This window comes from Ischnura elegans, chromosome 1 (assembly GCF_921293095.1).
Source record: "Ischnura elegans chromosome 1, ioIscEleg1.1, whole genome shotgun sequence".
NCBI classification, from domain to species: domain Eukaryota; kingdom Metazoa; phylum Arthropoda; class Insecta; order Odonata; family Coenagrionidae; genus Ischnura; species Ischnura elegans.
In genome coordinates, this window is record NC_060246.1 from 53,986,811 (window position 1) to 54,009,099 (window position 22,289).

The following is a 22,289-nucleotide window of genomic DNA, read 5'->3' on the forward strand; positions in this document are numbered from 1 at the left end:
CATCGATAATATTTCTGCTCATAGATTGGCAGTGTCAACAATAACATTAGAAAGTACATACACTTAATGTTTAGGTATTTCTTCATGCAAAATATTAATAATAACGATATAAAAATAAACTTTGGATTATAGGACGGTGAATCAGGAATAAAGTTATTGCGTGTACATTAGGGTGGTCCTTATTTTTAAAGTTTTCGAATTTCTTTTGGGATGCCTCCCAGATCTGTTGCATTTGGTGAGAAATTGAATCTTGAAAATTATTTTTTCAATAGAATATCGGGAAACCATGCCGCAATTGCACTTAAAATCTTGAAATTTTGGTATTTTTGGGTGTTTTTCGGACATAACTTAAGATGATGCCACCCTCGGATTATTCTACAAGTGTGAATATCCCCGATGAGCAAATATAATGGTTTAAATAAAATTTTATCTAGAGGAATAATTCACAAGCTTCATTAGAACCAAATCTCCGCGAGGAAACTTTAGCTGGAATGGAAGAATGCGAATCAACGGAAAATGCCGTGAGCATGTGGAATATTTGGAGATAAAAATAGAGGGAATTATAAGTCAGACAATTTCCTCGTGAATAATTCGCACAATGAAGCACAGCCAATATGCTTGGTGTGTAACATAAGATGATGCTTGTTAACGGTGGAAAAAAAAAACAGGGTTGATTAATATGCCCAGGAAATATGTGTTCAAAAAAGCAAAGGGATATCAAGGAAGGTAATTTTGAGACCTTTTTTCTCCAATAAATGGATGTGAGATGTAAAAAATACATTAAAATTAAAAATTTTGCTTCTGGTATAATTGCGGAGCACACAGAGCTGAAGAACCATTTGGCATCCCAATATGATAGGACTATATTGGGAACTTAATGGGATATTGCAATCTATCAGACCAACTTTTCAATCAAGACCAACTTTGTAATCTAACTTTTCAGAGGTTTTCAGAAGACTATCTCTTGATTCAGGAAACATTTTTTTTTTGCGAATAAGTTATTCCGGTTTAAAGATGCCAAGCCTTGTAAACTCACAAAATTTCAATGAGAAATACGAAACCCTTGTACGATGAAAAAAATTACCTCAGAAAATTTTAATGCGGAAGATCGAGAAAAAAACTTGAATAAGAGCAAGGTCAAAGTAAGGAGAGGGCAGCAAGTGAGGGAGTGCGGCAGGGCGAGTCGAATACGAAAATTGGGAACCTTCACTTGGCCACAGGTGACCTTTCTCAGAGATCTGAAGGTGATAAATCTCTACCTCCTCAGGGCTATTTTCCATTCTAAAAAAATCAATCGCAAACGTTTGGTGAAAAGTTGCTACAGAGTTAATTATTTTATAGATATTTAACAGTCTCATACCGTAATTGTTTGGAACTTAATTCAAGAGAAAATATCCAGATCACTCATGTGTACAAAAATCCAGCTTACTTTTTGGACCTCTTCCTTGATTCGGTATTGAATGTCGGTACACATCACCATAAGAATCTTAAAATCGTAATAATGGTTGGTAATCACATATTTAATTTTATGCTCTCGTAAAATCGTTTCTTTGTCCCCCTTGGCATTAAAACTTAAAATAGTGCGAAAAAGGGAAACTTAAAATATGTTGTCAGCATGTTTTCAAGTCAGCATTCATTGGAGTAGAGCTATTTTTTACTCATTAATGTTTTTTATTTGAATTTTTGAGGGAATTGTAAGGTTTATGAAATCGATTGATTATTTGTTGGGAAGTCTATATCGAGCTTTTCGCGAATAACTACGTCCTGTCTCTCCCACTATATTGGGGATCCCTTTTAAATTCGCAACAATTACTTTAATTCTATTTAGATATCAAATTCAATTTTTCCCTTACTTGTGTGCACCCTTGGCACCCTTAGTTACTTATAGTTTGTTTTTCTCAATTCCATCGCGTGAAAATTGGGTTATTTAATTGTTATTTTCAAGGCAGTGGTTTTCTAATATCATAATTCAAATGTCAAACTCATTGCTCAATCGCTTGTGAGAGCCATTTATGATATCACCTATTGAGTTTAATAATGGCATTGAGACATGATATGTATATGATAAAATGATGAATAATGGATAGTACGGACTCATTTTCCGTCTTTGCACCGTAACATACACGCAAAAGTTTCCTTTGCCTCAGTGATAAGTGAAAATGGCTATTTTATCCCAATTTTTCCATCTTAAATCATCGCATGGCTTTTTATTTATTTACCTTATGTACCGTAATTCAGTAATATAGTCAGAGAAAATGCATTTTTAGCAATCATCCTCACTGTAAATTAAATAATATTCTGGAACCAAATCAAGGCTTTCATTTTGGAAAAGTGGCATCGCTTAGCAAATATTCATTCATTTGAATCCAACATCAAAATGCCTCTCCCTGCATTGACATATGACACCATTGAGAACAATATAACTCCCATCGAATTTCTTGAGATTCCGGTTTTATTAAGTGGTGCGTACCCTCTTTCCTCATTCGTTTATCGCTGGTCCATTTGTCTAAAATTAACGAAAGGACAATGCTGCATTTAAACTAATTAATCACCTATTTGAAAATAAACAATCAGAAATTTATGGACACATTTATTCCCAATACACGTTGACCATCCTTTCCTCTCATCTATTAGTGACTTCTCGTTGGGACTGAACACCAAGACAACCTCTTATTTCATGCTTTGGAAATATAAATATTTCCACGCGACCTTATGATTCTCGGCAGACGCATTCCGTGAAGATGTGTCTTTGCAAGTGAAGCCCTCTAACTAGCAGGAAAGGGAAATCCCGCGAAAACTCTTTTTTTCTATTTCAAGAGCTGATTGCTCTTGCTTCACCGTGTCACTGAAAAAAACAGCGAGAAAACTGCGTCGCGAAATGGAAAGGTTTCCCTCGCGTGATGGTTGTGGATGCGATTTGGAGATGATGAAAATTAAAGTTCACGACCTGCTCGTGTCGCTGAAGGACTATACTAAAAGTTGGGCGAATAAAGCATTGATAACATACATGGAAGCATATCTGAGGAAATATAAATCAAGAGTGTATCAAACAGGTACTTTGCCACTTTGCAAGTTGCTTTTGGGGGTCTCAGCCGCCCGAAATGTTTTTCCCGTGTAGCAACTGCCCGCCATGCATCCCATTATGAGACCACTTGCCCAGGAACATTTAACCTCGGACTTTCTCTTAGCTATTAAAAGCTGTGGACGGAGATCAGGGTTTCAGATACATGATGGATATACATTGCAACACTATGCAAACGAAGTTTATTACTTATTCGTTGGAATTCATGATTCTCCAATGCATGGAAAAAAGTCAGTGGAGGCAACCCGTAGGGCACGTAAGCACCCCGCGAAGAATATACCTGACTACGTATTTAGTATTAAATCGTAGAACTTTGTCACTTGAATGGCAAGAGATTAAATCAGATGAAAAGGCAACGTTAACTATTGAAGTTGGTTAGAACGGTGTAACAGTATCTTCGATTGATCACAGTTCATCATAAGTATTGACATTGATAAGCCAAAAATTGTGACACATGATTCTCTAGACAATTGTAATTCATACATTGGAGGAGAGTAACCGTGACTTTACGCATCTCATGCACCAATGATGTACTTAAAAACGGTTTTTGGAATCACCTGTAGTGAGTAATCACGTAGTTAAGCTCGTAGATCGCTGTAAAAAAATCGCTGTAAAATACAGAGGATTGAGTTTCCAATGAAGGCAATCGTGCCTTGTGCAAGGAAATGTTCAGAAATTGATTAAATGAGAGATCACCAGCGTGTACGAGTGTGTTAGCAATATTCATCAGTCTCACAGTATTTTCATATCGTTTTTTACTATTTCCTAATGAGCGCCCCAATATCGCTAGCATAAACCTTCAGTCTCGTCAATATTTTGAGGTCAAGTCAGTATTTAATGACTACAGCGAACACAAGAGCTTGGTTTGCAGTCTCCCATTATAGCTTTTAACGAGCCATATAGTAGTACCAAACCGCTGAGAAATTCACAATATTATTTAGCGGGCTTCTACTCTTTTTTCGAACAATTATTTGAAACGTTATCGAATTATTGGAGTGTAAAAATCACAATCCACCAGCGAAAAGGGTTTTATGAAGCGAAATGATTCATGAAATCTATTTTTGAAAGATTTTAAATCGTTTACCTCGTCGGGAAAAAAGTATGCTGCTAAATTTAATAAAATTTTGTATCCAGATTGATTTCGTTATTCTCTCTTTTCGACATATTTCTTATAAAAAGAATAATTCACCAAAATTAATTTACGCTTGTCCACCTATTTGCTTGTTCGTATCCTTCGTGAATCATATCTGTCTCCCGATTGTATCAAATCGTTACCAAGCAACCTGATTAACTTGAATATTTTGCAATATTAGTATGCAGAAAGGCCATCGAATCACTTCACTTTTTTTGAAGGTAAACTTTAAGCTAGTGTTAAAGGTAATGAATTAATCAATTGCTAATTTGAATTAAAAGAAATTAGAAAAAGGGTAGTCAAGGGTTAAAAGTTGTTTACTAGTTACAGGATAAGATCAATCAGTCAAAGAGACAACAACGACATATGTTATTTGAGATTAATAAGATAATTTTACATTAATACTGTGCCTAATAGTTATTTATGGAGCAAAAGAAGAATTAATTTCAATAGTTTGCGGGACAATCCAACATGCGGAACCTAAGTTTAGTTTCGTCACTCTGAAAAATCATGAGTGATTCTCGGTGCTGATGTTGCGATTTAATGGAAATGACGTCGCATTGCCATTGGGTTTGAATGAGCTTCTAATGGAAGCTTTTACGAGTGAGGAGATTCGATTGAGGATGGAATCAATTTTAGATTTGTCCGGGGCAAGGCTAGCTCTTAATATGGCTTCGTTCGGTAGCTGGAGGGAAAGACCTTGGGAATCAATGGGATTTGAAACTTGTTGACCTTATCGAATATCTTATTGCTATTTTTATCCACCTCCCATTTTTTTGGCTCTTAAAAAGTTTTCAAGCGATTTACCTTTCATTTTCCGGAACATTTTTCATCTGATATCGTTCCGGTGGAGGTATGTATTCATAAGCAGCTAATTGGTTGAAAATAATGGGAAACTTATTTATCCTTCTAAATGAGACTTCAATGCAAGAACCCCTTTCAAAACATCTCCTCCTAATTAATGTCCTAAAATATTTTTTTCCTGAATAAATTTTTAAAATATACGAGTACGAACGAGGGTGTTCCATCTAATAAAAAATCTCAATAAAAATTCTATCGATTGCCATTTAATTTAAAAATTTCATTTAATTTTGAATTTTGGATTCCAGTATTTTGTGTGATAATTGTAATTGACCTTTAATTGAAAAGAGTTTATTATAGTTGATTTCTCGTTGTCGCTCCTTTCGTTAATTTTACCTGTTTGGTGTAAACCGTTTTATAGAGATATTATTCCATGAGATAGATAGCTAAAATAGATATTATATTACGTATAATTAGGAAATTTTCTTAATTTTGAAACATTTCTTGCGGTCACGCTTTTGTTCCCATGGTGCTCAAACCAGCGTGTGTTGCTTATCATCCAAGTAATTTTCGTGTGGAAATAATTGGGAGCAAATTTATCTACGAATAAGATTTATGTCACAGAAAGTTATAGTTATTATTATAGTTATTGAAGGTTTGATATTGATTAATATCCTTTGGGGTTGAATTTTGGATTAAGTAGTTATATATTTGCCAGTGTTGGAGTGGGGATTGACTCTCCACAATGGAGCATAAATTTCTTGTCCGACTGATATGTACAGTAGCTTGAGGGTTTTACTATCGATCGAGTGGAGGATTTTACTATCGATCGGTTGCCAATAAAAAACGATCATAATTTGGCTCGAAGTGTATTGTGAAAGGTTTTTGGCATTTTTCCATGCCTGCAAGGCACTCGAGGGAATTTTCTTAATTTCGAAACATTTCTTGCGGTCACACTTCTGTTCCCATGCAGTTTCCAAATAAGCGTAGGCTGCTTATCATTCAAGTATCTTTCGAATAAGAATAATTGGCTACGAACTTATGTACCACGCGTTAATATGATCTAACATGCTTTATTAAATTATTCCAAAACAGCCTCTTTACGCTATTAAACCCAAAGTTTTTGAATAAGACAACACCAAGAGAAAATTATCTCTACGTGACGTAAAATTAGCTCTTGAATAAATATTAATACTCTACTATCTCAATAGCCTGTCTTTCACTCTTTTATTACCTACTCATAATTTTGATAGCGGAAATGAAGATAACATATTTACTTACATTTTTTTGCCAATACTGTATTGAAACAGTGGAATTTGAAGTCAACCTATCTTGTTAAGACGAAATGGTTGCGTAATACAGTGAAGCCCTCAATCGGCGGAACGATACAATTTGACTACTGCTACTACACTAATTCATGGATAGTGCCTCATTGCCCTAAATTATTGAAATGACTTTTAGATGATATCGTTTGAGATCCCTACTCAATAGAAATTAATACTCTGCATCGTAATTTTTCAGAACGATTCATATCGATTTCATCAATAAGATTGAAATAGAAGGTTTTAACACTGCCGTAGGAAACGCTAATGTTATCCTTTTGCGGTAGTTGAAAAACCAGCAGTCTCATTATAATGAGGGATTATCGAAACTATTGACTTGACAGTGGGAAGAATCGATACAGGTGGTATGAAAAAGAGACGCCCAAAGGCTTTTAAAATTCAATCTCGCAAACGTTTCAGCCTGTAGCTGCACTTATATAGCCCATGTTTCCTCCAATTTCCTGGTGGTTGCACCGGTCAATTTGTTCTTTTTTGCATGAAGGAGAAGAAAGCTGGATCACGTCATGCACTGTCAAGTCACGTGCACACGAGCGCACTTCCAATGGAGCTGGCGCAAAAAAAGATCCGCTCTATTACGTTAGTGATTGACTTTTTAGTGAAGTTCGCTCCATTCCGCGTGGCACTCGTAACAGCTGTTTGCCTCCTCGGATGTGTAAGAGTTCAAATAGTTCGAATGGAAGCTCAACTCATTTCACCGTATTTCTCTTTGACGCTTAACTAGGGACGAGTGAACTTAGGATTCCTCTTCGCATCCTTCACGAGAGGAATACCTACAGTGAATTGGTGAATTCTCTTGTATGAAATGAAAGCGTCGGCTAATTCCTGTTGTATACTCACGAATGTCACAATATAGGATTTTCAAGTCGCTCCCTTCTAGTGAATGCGCTGTTGCCCACTGCGCTTTTAAATTAGTTAACGAAATTCGTCACTCGCAACGTTGACGGCAGAGCGATCAAATTGCAAGGGCAAATAAACTATTATTATGCCTACTATAAAGCGAAACTTACATTGGAGATGGTATAATCTATAGTACCTATTCATAAATTTTCATCGAAAATTTTTAAATTAATTCGTCACTTATGACGCTGACGATAGAGCGATCCGAATTACACGGAGTAAATAAACCAAAATTATTATTTTATTATTTTTTATTATCAGGCCTAATAAGCGGAAATTGTAATATATTCGAGATGATATGAAATCTATGAAATTCATAAATTCATGAAATAAATTCATAATTTTTACTACTCCACGTGATTGCAAATACTCAATCGCAAACATTCGAAATAAATAGATCGCCCTGCACTTAACGCCTCACTTCGGATATTTGTGAAAACAGATCAAAATGCTCTCTAATTGTAAGAGGCAGTATGAATCAAGCTTCTTCGGAACGGATTGGAGTCTCCTCTATGAAGTCCCCGTGTTGTGCTATTACGTAAACCTTGTCCTTCAAAGAATAATGCATCACCGTAAAAAACCGAAGCCCGTGATTTCAAATGATTTGCGTCGGCCCTAACAAAGCTGTTCAGTTCCGCGCCGCAAGCCCCGGCCTTGGATGCAAATCGCAGTCGAAACATCCGCATCGGATGAGGGGTTCAAGGAGAAATTTTGGCATTTCAAACATGGGGTTGTATTATGCAGCGTTGGAAAGATTGCTGCCCACGCATCGCCATTGTCGTTAGTGACTTGCGTATCGTGAAATATTTTTTAGCCACTTTGAACGACTTTTCAGCCACTCATTAATATTTGGAGCCATTGTCTTTTAGTCAATTTTTAGATGCAAGATTCAAGAAGTGGCATCGATACATTAGCGAAAGCAGTTTTCTTACCAAATTCAAAATTACATAATAATAATTGGTTTCTGATTAACTGACACTGCAGTGTAAGCGTAAGTTGAGAATGCTCCACGAAAATGTATGGAAAAATTATGTTGAATTGTGATTATGTAGAATTCCACGATAGGAATGATAATTTAAAATTATTTACCGCTTGGTTTCTGGGTATAAAATGACGGAAATGCGATTTTTTTCTTGGTGCCAGGCACGCTGCTTCCATTCAAGCCTTCAGTATTTTCATTAGGTTATTTTTGCCACTGAGGGTTTTCCTAAAATGTATGGTCATCGTGAATGTAACGGGATCCAGTCTTGTTGCCTTTCTGCACAATGAAATCTCGAGGCATAATTCGCAAGACCTCTTTATGGAACGAATGAATGAGAACAATGTATTTGTTCAGGCAGGGTGTTCACATAAGAGTGAAAATATACATTGTAAATATAAGATGTATCATCCCTTTGCTGAATATCGTCAGTAAAATAAAAACATATGATCCCTGGTAAAATAAGACCATATCGGACAGTGTATGATCAAATAAGCATGTTCCAAATGGGTTTATTGGCTAAAAGTAAATTTTACAGAGACAGGTAATTTTAAAATCTATTTAAATTTCCAAACTCCGAATGCTCTGGGAAATCTGGTAGAATCGGTCTACCTATCCTCGTTCTTTTTGTTAGCTCATCCTTAAGTGTTTTTTCACCAGTTGCGATTTTTACCCCGGCAATAATATCGCATATCCTATATTTTGATGCGCACTGGGAATTATTGGAAATTCATAAATATGAGAAAATATTATCGGTACAGATATACGTAATCTATTGGTTTGGTGTCGGGCAAATATATTTCGACCCGAGTCTAGTATTCATTCCGTGGCCTGACTGGTCTCAAACACCTTCGTGATTGCGATTATAATTCGTTCGTTGGCGGCGAGGAATGCCCCGATGCGATCGGGAACGCGCGAACCTTACCGCCGCCTGCTTCGGGGGGAAAGTTTTCGCCCGTTGAAGCTTTCATTGCCTAAGCTCTAAAGCAAGCGTCCGTCGACGGGAGGGCACCTTCCCCTCCCTCACAGTCAGTGAACAAGCGACCACTCAATCTCTATTCGCCTCCCTCAGAATTCCATTAAGAAATTCCCCAAAATACGCCGAGGCACTCCATCTCCTCAGAAACCTCGCTTGCCCCTGAACATTCCTCTCCCTAGCCCACCAAATGTTGACCCTTCGGTCACACTGGGAAACTCTCTCGTCAGGCGTGACCCATTGACCTGATTAAAGACCGTCGGTTGTGGTGTAGTCCCACGTTCACTCTTCATTTTTGTCTTTTATTACGAGCTCGTCCCCCGCTACCATTTCAATCCATGCCCCCATCGGTCGGTCATGTTGTCCTGGCGACCGACCGCTGAGGTCACCGATACGACAAATACTTTGTTTCGACTATTCTCGTATTTCGATGGTCAGAGGATAACCGGTAATTTCACCAGCGTTGCAGATAAGTCATAAACTATCCGCTTAATGATCGTGTTTTTAAAGAAAGAGAAGGTAATTATTCCGTTTCCATTGTTAGCCATAGAGTTGCTGATATGAACTGATAAATTCAGTTTTTCAATGAATAAATACAACGCTAAAAAGGACGTCGAAAATATAAGTAAGATATTTGATTTCACATGTGCAATCTTATATATTATTATTTGATTTTAGCATAAACTGCGATCGATATCAGAATTTGGTACTTGCTATGGATCCACATGGCTTGTGATGAATTTCTGACTTATTTTAATTTAGGAGAAACCGTCGTTTTTGATAAGTCAAAAGTCTTGTGTTTTGTTAAAAGTTGGTGAGTACTTCTCCTTTTGGTTTGAAAATATGCTGTTTCAAATTAATCTGACATGGTGAGGGAAACAAATATACAGTAAAAAACCAATTTCGGACAGGAAGCTGATCATAACCTTTCCATTACGTATGTCGGAGTCAAAATGAGAGAGAAACAGCGAAAAGTCAACGGCTAAACACAAAATCTAGAAAGCTAAATAATATTGCTATTGCAATTAGGCCATGTAGTTGGAAGAAAATTGGAAATCGCCAACGTATGATGTAATCCAAATCTTGGTAAATTACACGTGGTAAATAGATTCATGCTGGCATAAATATCGGAATTGAGCGCATAATACCTACCTTCGCTTCACTTTCACCTGTCAACTACCTCATGATATTAGCCTTCAGCACCTTTTTCTTTATGTTGCTTTGGGTTCGATGATAGCCAATATTATCTCATAGCAATAATGTTTCCTTAGTAACCTTTATGCTATTCATGAGAGGCAGACGTCTAGACTAGTGAAGAGTGCTTGAGAAGTCAAGGGAGCAATGAAACTTTCTAAAGACTCGAAAGTGCTTCATTCCGAAGAAGGTTTGGGAACTTTCATACTATCTGGGAAGACTCTAAGACGCATATATACCCTCAATCATAGTGAGTCATGCACAAGGACATTCAGAATGATACTAGAGCAGTGGTGTAGCGAGGGGGGAGGTCCGGGGGGGTCCAAAACCCCCATCCCGAAATAAAAAAACACAATTTCTTTCCTTCATAAAAGAAAACAAAATATTGAAAAATCTTAAACATACCAAAGATTTCTTTTACAAATGAAATTGTTTCGATTATTTGAAAAATGCTAATATTAGCTTAAAACCCTCTACTTAGTACCCTGTTTTTAAAACATTTTCCACCCTGGTTTTAGACCCCCCCCGAAAGAAATTCCTAGCTACGCCACTGTACTAGAGACTGCTGAAAACACATATCGCTCTGACAAAAATGATCAGAAATGTTTTATAGTCAGTGGTTGCTAAAGAAAAACAGTAGTTTTTACTCGGTAATCATTTAAGATATTATTTTAAAAACCCTACTAAAAATTTGATTGATTAATTGTTGGAAAATTATTTTTCACCAGTTATAGAAATAAGCAAAAACTACCTCTAATAGCGTGTCTTTAAGATTTTTATGACCTTCTCATTCTCTCGATTAGCAACGAATTGTATCAATAAATTACTCTCATAAAAATTAAATCTTTTTTACAAATGCAAGTACATTAATATTAGAAAAAAACGACCTGTTTTATTTCTTCTCTACATTATGTTTTTTGTATTACGTGAAATATAAATTGTCAAAATGGAAACAGTTAATCTCCTGAAGAACGATTAATTATTTCGTATGACTGTGTCATTATTTCATTGTTGATGAAACCTGAGCTCTTAATGTACCAGTTAATAATTTGAAATTCTTCATTAACTTTGCAAAATATATGAAAGAAGTGAATTCTCATTGATATATCTGTCATAGCCTTTCCCTTGGTGATAAAATAAATTTCCTAATTTTGAGGTACCTATCAGCGTTGTGGACCCATTGTCGTCGCCAAAGAAACAACGCTGGAGTAAGGGGTTGAATGATTTATTCTACAGGATACTTAATATAAAACCAATGCATTTAAAGCATATATTTAAGTAGAGAAAAATAAATAACATTGAATAAAGGACCAAGAAATTATTACAAAATAGTTTTTAACTAGAAAATTGCTGTTTTTTTTTTTTATAAAACTCTCATTTAAATAGATTGCGGACATTGAATTTGGTCTTCGGGGGAGGGAATTTATACCGCCAAAACCCTCAAGCACCCTCCTTCTAAGTTAATGCAAACAATAAATTAATGATCTGGTAGCCTTGAGTTTTAATATTTATAGTTTTTTTTGCTTATTCCTGTTGTTTAAAGTGACAAATGGAAAACCTAATGATTTAATTCCATGTTCTATCTTTGCAGTGGTCGCTGGCCAGAGGACCCCTCAGCGAAGCCTAACGTAGTATGTTGCAGTTGGTACCCAACTTTTCGAATGGCACCTAACTCGCGGCACGAAGCTGGAGACGGGCGGCACCATGATCACCAGAAGAACGTGGCTCTTGGTGACTGTTCAAGTTGTTACGATGACAGAGTCACCATGGATGGTTGTGAGGGTGACTTCAATGTGAGATACCAAAGTCGAAAGCAGTTCCATCGGGGCGTCGTGATGAATGGCTTGTGGTTTACCCTCGCGATCGCCGTCATGGGCATCACTATGCTGGGGACGGGGCCGAAGGCTGCAGAAGCGGCCACCGCTGTCGATTTGCTGACTTGGGCCGGAAGGAGCGTTCCTCAGAGGCTGCAGGACACCGTACCATGGATCCCTTGTAAGAATTTTCTCCTTCTGTCGTCTTTCAGAAAAAATACATTTTTTGGAGAGCTCGAGAAAAGCTCACATATAATTATTTAGAGAGCAATTAGCTCTAGCACGACCGCCTTGATTTTCAGACGTATTTCTTTTTTTTTACTTTAAGTTTCATCTTGAATTTTTCCAGCTGTATAACCTTGCATAGGTGAACCTTGAAAAAATTTGCTCGTATCTTAAATATTTAAGTTCTGCATTCTCATAGTCAAAATTTTTACATTAAAAATGCAGGTAGATTTCAAAAAGGATTAATTCTATTAACTCTGAAATATCAAAATGAACGCTTTAAAAGTTTTAAAGTGATAGTACGTCACTAAAATACAAAATACCACCGGTTGAGTGGGATTGACCTTAATGACGCTTCACTTTCACTGATTTTCTCATTTATTGCTTATTTAAAAATTATACTTACCCAATATCTTAATATTTTCAAAGGGCATGGAGTAGCTTTTATTGTCAAGACTTACATGTATGTTAAATATGTAAATTTTTCCCGTTATTTTCTCTCTGGTCAAAATTTCATTTATGAGATAGAAGTAAATTTTCACTAAATTCGGCACTCTAAATATTCCAAGATGCTAACGTAAGCTTTAAGCGAGTAATTCTTCAAAATGTCAAACAAAATACGCTGGCCGAGCGGGAGTGATGCATTATCTTAAGGTGTTTTCCGTGATTACACCAGAGTGTGAAAACTAAACAAATATGTGAAAAAAAACTCGCCTTGACCTCGAGAGAAAATCTAGAGATGATTTTTTGATTCGAGGTCAAGGCTGATGAATCTGCCTCTCATTCTTGGTACAGAAAAGTGATGTTGACAATATAAATAAGTCAATGGGGATAATTACCATCTTTCCTCTAATTAGACACATTTTAAAAATGTTTTAGTTAAAAAGTATGAACAATAAATATTATATATTATATAAATAACCTCGGTTGAGGTAATGGTAATTGCTCACTTAATTCCAATGTTAAATTTTAACTTTGTCGTTTTTCTTCCTATGAGATAGAAACAGCTTTATTTATATTGGTACAAGATGAACTCCTTTTGATTATTTCCATCGTCTCTAAGTTTTATAAAAACCTAGAGCCGTCATATTTGGAATAGGAAGAGAAGGAACATTGGCAATGCCGCCCTTCCTGACGCCGATTCTCCGTGGGAACTTAAAATTATCATGCGTAGACTCGAGAATAGGCAACGAATCGAAGCGCGAAACGTCGATTGCCTTTATTTTTCTTACTCGATGGCGAAGTGGAGAGAAGTTCAAACATCCGTAGAGGATTTTCGAAATAATTAATAAGAAATAAAATGGCTACTGAACCATAACATCTGATCAAGCTTATCCAAGTCAACTGTGTCCGAGGATCTTTGGATTTAAATCTCGCTTCTGTCTTTTTTGAATTACTGTCCTCCCTCAAATATTTTGGTAAATATAAAGATACGATTTATCCTTTGGAAATATTATTTTCCACCATTTTCTCGAAGCGAATTAACCCACAAAAGTCGCCGACCCAAATTCATTTTACGATGGTGATGTTGTTTAAAATGATTTACCGGTTACTTCCGGCAGAATGTTTGCCTCGAAGTTTGGAAATGGTGGATTAAAACGACAAAACAATCTTTCCGTGAAGTATTCCCGGGGTTTACTCTGAAATCCCAGGAAGACATCATGAAAATTATTCGCAGGGTAAGATTTACAATTTGATAAAATTGTCGTTTGTATTAATTCGGTCAAATTGAAGATATGTGTTGGTAAAGAGACATCATAAATTCCGAATAATGGCAGAAAACTGCTCTTAAAACACACATTCCTATTTTTCATCGACTAAGATACGTATGATGCGGTACGTTCTTTTATCATCTTTGGGGGCATTAGGCAACTTAAATTAGATTTTCACCGGCAACTTTCAAGGTCTGACATGTAGGTAATAGGCAACCCACAATTCACGCTCGTATTTTTTTCTGTTATAATGTAAATATCAACCCCGTGAATGCATATTTTCCATACGATCATGTTGGAATTTGAAGGGGGACCCAAAAAGATAGTAGATAACCTATTACGCCTTTGCTGGCCCACCAATTTTTGCCGATTATCATGTTACTTCAAATTTCATGACCTGCTATGCAATAATGAATTACTACTCCCACTTCTATGAATTACCACTTTTTTAGAAGTTTTTGCCGTCACTTCTACGCCATGGGCAAAAAATGACTCCGTCGAGTAATTAATGGAGAATAGTAAGAAAATTTTTGCGGGTTGCCTACCTTTCACAAATATGATCACCATGGGAATCGTCCTAACTCTTCGGACCAATGGAAGACAGTTTTGCTGTTGGCATTAAATCCAGCACATTGGCACAATTTACTAGGTATTACAATTTGTTTTGATATAAAATGGCAAAACTGGGTATCCTAAATTCCATGGGCTTCTGAACAATTTAAATGGTCATCTTACCCCTTGTTCATATGTGTCACCATTTTAGGATTGGAAATGAGATATTCCATATAGTCTGCTTTTACAGGATGCCTGTACTTAGCGATAGATTAGCATAGCTTTCCAAAAATCATAGGGCTCATACATTCTGCATTGGTTTCAGCTGCATATTACAAATGAAACGAATGGTATGCTAGATTTGGAATTAGTTTATCCAATTAGGTAGCACTGTTGCCATTCCTTTTCTTTTAATTTGCATAAAAGGATGGAGAAGGTGATGTAAAATATTAGAATTCTGTAACATTAGCAAGTGGAGTCAAGTTCAAAGGAGGAAAACAGTTTTCACTGCAATGAAAATGATTAATATAAATGTTTTTCATGCCTAAAGGTTATAGATGTACATTCCTACGACCATGGTATTTCACAAATGTCCTTTTGTGAAAAGGCTGTTGCTGATTGAAGAGACTGCAAAGATGCACCTTAACACAAGAATAAATTCCAAATGAGTATCAATTTAGCTAAATATTTATTTTTAGTTTATCCATAAATGAGTAAATAATATTTTTAATGGTTGTATTATTTTATTAGCATGTAATTATACTCAATTCTAATTTATGTGATGTGAAGCTATAGCAATCGTGAAAATAAGTGCATTTTTTTCTTTTTTGCAATCATTTTAGCGGATAATGAGACCCAGTGCTATGAGGAGTTAGGCTGTTTGGCACTGACTAAAGAATGGTACCATCTCATCTATCGACCATTCAATGTATTTCCTCTGCCCAGAAGAGTTATTAACACAAGATTCATTCTCTACACTAGGAGGAATCCCTCAGAGGTGAGTTTTTCTCATCCAGTCAACCTTTTCTCAGACACAAATGTTTATCTGCTAAAATAAACAATGTATCTCTCTATTATTTTTACTTAGTTTTTCTCTAAATCCTATTTTCTAGTGTTTCTCTAAATGAATGAGTTCAGGCAACAATTTTTCGGAAACCATTCCAGCTCTCCTTATCCAAATTCTTTATAAAAACTTTTACGGTTGGTCATCATGGTAATTAAAACATTTTTGGGGTACTTCGCCTCGTCAATGTTTGGGTGACCCCAATGTTTCCTGACAGATACTGGTCACTTTCTCAAGGAAATCCAGTGAGGCAGGAATTCTTCTTTGCATATATGTCTATAGATGGTGGATCTTGTGGAAGTAGAGGAGGGGATGGAAGTGGATGAAGACTTGCTTCAATACCTGTACTTCAGTACTGTAACATATGTAATCTTGTGAAATATGTACTCATTCCTATTCTGACTTGTAGAATACAAGAATCATTGCCAAAGTGAAAGGCTTTAAGGAGAGACTGGAAGAGAGGAGCTATAGAGAATCAAAGGGAGGAAAAAAATTCATTTCAATAGGGGCACCAGTCTTAAGCCAGTAATTATGAAAAAAAGAACACGAACTATATACCACCGTTCTTTACTCCTCCCCTTCTACCAGATACAGCACCTATTTAGATGAGGAGGAGAACCTCTTCCTCAATAATGTCCTTTGAGAAATTGGCCGGCATCGGACAGGAAGCGTTGGGACTACCCACATTGGCGTAGAAAAATCGCCCAGGAAGTTTTGAGTGTCCATGATCTCCCTATCCTTTCTAAAAGGTGTCATAAATTGGTATTAAGGCCTCGATATGATGGTGTTGTATGAATTTACCAGTGTACTTGATCAATTCCTAACTGTAACAGAAATTATCGTGTAAAACGCTTATTCCTATTCTGAGATGCATAAATATTTATGTTTTGGCACTGAAATAATAGGATATTTGTGGATATAACTGACAGACAGAGATTTTCATGTAACATTGTTGCAATGAAAAAAAGTGCAAAATTTCACAGAGTTTCATTAAACGCCTCTGATGTCATGGAGGAGTCCATGTTATCAGGCGAGTTACGTCATTTACTATGTCCTCCTCGCACAGGTTTTTAGCAAATTGCGACTGACCATAATTGCTGCTTATAGAGTATCTTCTGTCTTCTTTGATTCTTGAATAAAAATCTACTAATTTTACCAGTTAACCTTCATTGTGACAATGAATTTTTTTTTTTTTAAGTTGAGTCTGAAGCCATTGAGTTCATTTTGTCAGACACTTTAAAATGAGCACTTCAAAGAAAGACTATGAATATACTATATGTATTCACATAGATAATTATATTTCACCATGAAGTACATAGATGCAATGGATCATGATAAACTTATTCAGCATTTTTAACTATGTGTCAAATGTAAATGAAGGGATAATTTTATCTATCATTTAATGACTGAAAGGTGTTGCTGCTAATGATGCTGATTATGAATGTATTTTCAGGGACAAGTTTTGAGTGCACATAATGACCAGAGCATCAGGAAGTCTCATTTTGACCCAACAAAACCAACAAAAGTTATTATTCATGGATTCATAGATACACCACTCAGTAGCTGGGTTAAGGTGAGTCTTGTGTATATCTCATTTTCAGAATTTGGAAAACTAAATTCAATGCATTCTCTTTTGCTTCATGAGTGAAATATCTTTGAGACATTGCATTTGTTAATTTATTCTACATAAGGAGCTAAAAATGAGGAACCCTTAATATTGAGAATCAATAAATTAAATCACTTCACCTATTAAAATTTTTGAATTGATTAGTCTGCCCTGGATCAATGAAAGGTTGTGTGAGAGAGATCATTTTGAGAAGATCCTTTTTGGTTGTGAGAGAGAATTTTTTAGGGTTTTGGCATTATGTAACCATAACATGAATGCACAATGCACTTCCCCTCTTTGAGCACATTGTAAACAAAAGAGTGAGTGACGCAAACAAATCATTAAATTACTACATATCATCCACAGTGAGTGTTATACTCCGTACATACACCCACCATAGATGCACCAAGCGAGGGCATGGGGGAGGGCAGCTGCCCCCCCTTAGAAGCAAAAATTGCAAAAGTCTTTCAGCAAAATCAGATGTGAATTGAAACGAAAGTATTCAATAAATTTTCTTCAAACCCAAGAAAAATGATATTTATTAGTATAAGATATGTAACTAAAATAAAACTATTTTTTCAAAGTAAATAATCTCATAAACTATTAAAGCACTGTTATAATTTTCTTAAAATGTTGGTTTCATTACCTTTTCCATGCTAAAATTTCACAACTTGGCTTGCCCCCCCACCCCCTAGAGCACGCTTGCCCCCCCCCCCCCCCCCCCCAAGTTATGATCCTGGGTACGCCCTTGACACCCGCCCATATATATACACACCCTGAGTAAAAAAGCTGTGTGTTCTGTTTCAGATAATACAATACCCCCTCAACTCAATTTGGAGAGTAACTGCTGAACCTTTGACAAATACTCCTATTTAGGCATGTTATCTGTCTTATTCATAAGATTCTTCTTTGAGTGTTACTAGGTAAAGCAATGAAAAGTTGCAATGAATACCTCATGAGTATTCAGGTCTTCAGTTTCGTTAAGTATTGATCATCAGCATGTTCAGTAATAAAGTGCAATGCTTCTACATTATGATTCCTTTGACATTATTGTCCAATCTTCAATTTCGTCAAAGTATCCTGATTCAATTGCCGCCCTTGGTCTTCTCATCTTCGGCATCAACCAGATTTGAAGTGACTGCAAGTCCTGTAGTTATCATCACCCAGGGATTGAATATTCATCTTTTCAGGCTCGATTGTCGTCTAGGTACACAAGAGTACTCATCGTCGGTAGAGGCACGTGTACCTATATTTGGTACTTAAATATATTTCTTTCTTCCTTATACAGTGATAGGGGGTCTTGACCCATCACCTGTCATTTTATAGGCATGAAATAACACAACAGCAACAACCATACTCTTTCATAGTGGATCCACCATAAAGCTACACATTTAAAAGTAATAAAAAACAAATCAAAGCAAAAAAAACGTATCACATCTTTAATAAATTGTCTATGAGCACTTGGCACAATGTGACCAGCACATGAATATACATGATAGATCCCTTGTTTAATTTAAAAGAATCTCTCTTTTCTTTTGCTAATAGGAGCTGCGCCGTGAGCTTTTGAAGGCTGGTGACTGGAACATTATTGTTGTGGATTGGGCGGGTGGATCATTGCCTCTTTATACCCAAGCTACAGCAAACACCAGGCTTGTTGGGCTTGAGCTTGGATTCTTTATAAACTACCTCCAGGTAAGTTCAAATTGCCTGATGCCATTTTTGCATTTCTTTACTTGTCACCTTTTTTCTAATGCAAAGAATTTTTTGAAAATTTGCAGTTCTTTGATTCATTATGCATATAAATGGAATGAGTACTCTAAAAGATTATTTTTTCCAGAAAAACTTTGGACTCGAGCCAAGGAACGTCCACATGATTGGCCACAGCCTTGGGGCACATACTGCCGGCTATGCTGGAGAGCGCATCAAGGGACTTGGTCGTATAACAGGTATGCACATTTACTCAGTGGCGGATCTATGGGGGTGCTAAGGGGGCTATAGCCCCCCCTTTGGTATCCAATTTACACTAGATAGTATGGTGATTTTTTTCTGACCCCCACTACTGCTGGAATTATAATCCCCACTTAGCCCCCTTGTCCCTATCCTGGATCTGCCACTGCGTATACTGAACAATTTGAATTGTCATATTCAACAAACCCATATGTTGACTGCTCAATCAGCTAAATGTACAAATATATAGAAGCAATTTAGTTCAGACATTTGTCAACTCTCAATTCATTTCAGTGTAACATGTAATTCCTCTATATACCAGTATGATATTTATTAAGTTAAGCTGGATTAGTCATCTCTTTGATATTGATTGAAGAATTACCAAGAGACATTCCATCACTACTTGGTGATTTATCAGGCCATAGTCATGATTTTTCTCTAATGTGTCTGCATAATTCTATTTTAATTATAATGCACTGATGCTGAAAATAAAATATTCAAGCATGTACGAAAGATCCACAGAGAAAAAATCATTCGCCTTGACCGGGATTCGAACCCGGATCCCCCGATCCGGGGATGTACCAGCGCCCCCGATTTCCGGTCGAGTGCTTTAGCCAGTTAAGCTACCAAGGCGTCATTCTTCCCTGTGGATATTTTCGGACACTACCGGGCAAGGTGTTGCTGGACTGCTGAGCATATGATGCGACAAGCAGTCCAAATCGTGCGCACAGCGCCACAGCCGGAGTGCAGGCCCGGACATAGAACACGGGTGACTCCCGTAAAAGTTATCACCGCGGCTAGTCCCGGTATACTTTAAACTATTCAAGCATGTAGTTTGACTCTCCTGCCTACAGGTCACAGAATATAATAATCCCTAGGGTCTAACACATCTCTCAGTAGCCTTGTGAACTCTTAAAGGACCTTTTAGTTTCATTAAAAACATCTAGAATCATCATCACTCTTCAGTGCTAAAAACTGAATTGGATCGTGGCAGGTTGACTTTATCTGTGGATAGGTGTGCTTGAATTTCTAGAGTTTTATTTGAGTCTGCCAACTGAGGATTCATCCAATAATAAAATAATGAGTGCTGTGGTTTACTTCATGCTGGATTCAATCTTGAATGATTCAATCACCCTCACCCTGTCCCCCTGACACCACCTTAGATGTGTGATTTTTACTCATGCACAGGGGTCACAGCTCATTTCTTTGGGCCTCCTTTCTCCATGGGATATTCAAAGCTTTAATCCCTATAATTCAGAGTTGATACTGGAGCCTTTTGCTTGGAAGTCGAACCACCCACAAGACCACCTCCCCTGCCCTGAAATTATTTGTACTCACTTTTTATTTCTCATATTTTTCCAATATAGGACTTGATCCTGCTGAGCCATACTTTCAAGGAATGCCACCCTTTGTTAGGCTTGATCCAGGTGATGCTGAGTTTGTTGATGTTATTCATACAGATGGACGCTCTATTTTGCTATTAGGTAATAATTTACTAGTGAAATAAAGATTAAATTCCAGTTTATCTCACCATAGATTTCGTTTCACAGTTGATCTTTGGGTCTTTTTATTACTCAGGATATGGAATGAGTCAGCCATGTGGTCACGCTGATTTTTACCCAAACAATGGGAAGGAACAACCAGGATGTGATCTAGTTGAAGCTACTGCACCTCTACCTCTTACTCTTGTTAAGGAAGGATTGGAAGAAGCCAGCCGTGTTTTGGTTGCTTGTAATCATATTAGAGCTATTAAATTGTTTATAGACTCAATAAATTCCCAGTGCCCATATGTTGCACACAACTGTGAATCATATGAACATTACCTGCAGGTTGGTTATAACAATTTAAGCCCCAATTTTGGTGTATGAACGTGATTTGTATTTGGTACATAGTGGTTACATATTTTTAAGCTAGTTAATCATCATAATATTTTAAATTTGATTGGCTTTCAGGGTCGATGCTATTCTTGTCAAGAAACAAACTCTTGTGCTGTTATGGGCCTCCATGCTTTAGACAACTATGTGGCTGATCCTCCATTAATTGTTACTACAACATCTAAACCAAATAATGTGAATGAGACAAATGTACTGAGCAACACAATTGATGCTAATTTTTCATCTACCTCCACTACCACAACATCTTCCACTACTATCAGCACCACAACAGTATCATCTACAAGTACCAGCACTACAGAATTACCACCACTTCCACGTTTTCCAATGGGAAAATTTTATATCTCTACTGGAAAAGACTTTCCATATTGTAGTAAGTTGAAAAACACTAGTAATAGTTATCAGCATAGATATAGGCCTAGTGAATTATATGATAACAATACATTTTAAATTTATCTCCCAGTCATGCCTTTTGTAGAAATATTATGAATGTAGGATGAATGCCTATTTGAATTGAAATACTATTAAAAACAGCAATTAAAATTTTTTGGGTGGTGTCAAGATCTGCCCAGTGAGAAATGGGTGGTGGAATCCACGTGGAACCCACGTGGAAATTACGGTGGAGATTAGGTGGAAATGTAACGTGGATACCACGTGTTTTTGGTCGTGGAATCAACGTGGAAGCCACGTGGAAATTTGGTGGAATCAACGTGGAAATTTGGTAGAATCAAAGTGGAATCCACGTGGAAATTTGGTGGAATCAACGTGGAACCCACATGGAAATTTGGTGGAAAAATTAAAACAGCCGTAGGTGCTGTCCTAAAACCATTAAAACCTCGACCACTATATATCTAAACCAAATGCCCAGCAGCTAATGCCCTTCCATATACAATTCCGAACAAAAACTGAATAAGCAGGAAATTTAGTATTCTTCCCTAACCATGAACAGGTAGTACTTCATGATGAAAGCAAATGTGTATTGCAATGCTTTGGTTCATCTCAAAAATTTTTGAATTAAAATATTGCATAGATGAGAAAAAGGATCGAAATAGCATAAAATATGCATAAAATATC

At 36.7% G+C, this 22,289-nt stretch overlaps 1 protein-coding gene across 4 annotated transcripts in view; it reads left to right on the top strand.

The window, feature by feature from the left end:
- LOC124160764 (pancreatic lipase-related protein 2-like) overlaps nt 1-22,289 on the top strand; it is a 136,487-nt gene that overhangs the window by 109,463 nt on the left and 4,735 nt on the right. For all 4 annotated transcript variants that reach the window (XM_046536802.1, XM_046536793.1, XM_046536811.1 and 1 more), the window contains exons 2-9: nt 11,996-12,399; nt 15,550-15,704; nt 17,224-17,343; nt 18,922-19,068; nt 19,214-19,322; nt 20,691-20,807; nt 20,902-21,152; nt 21,276-21,588. In XM_046536802.1, the coding sequence (XP_046392758.1) occupies nt 12,066-12,399; nt 15,550-15,704; nt 17,224-17,343; nt 18,922-19,068; nt 19,214-19,322; nt 20,691-20,807; nt 20,902-21,152; nt 21,276-21,588 (1,546 nt within the window). In that variant the 5' untranslated portion in view covers nt 11,996-12,065. The remainder of the gene's footprint in view (nt 1-11,995; nt 12,400-15,549; nt 15,705-17,223; nt 17,344-18,921; nt 19,069-19,213; nt 19,323-20,690; nt 20,808-20,901; nt 21,153-21,275; nt 21,589-22,289) is intronic.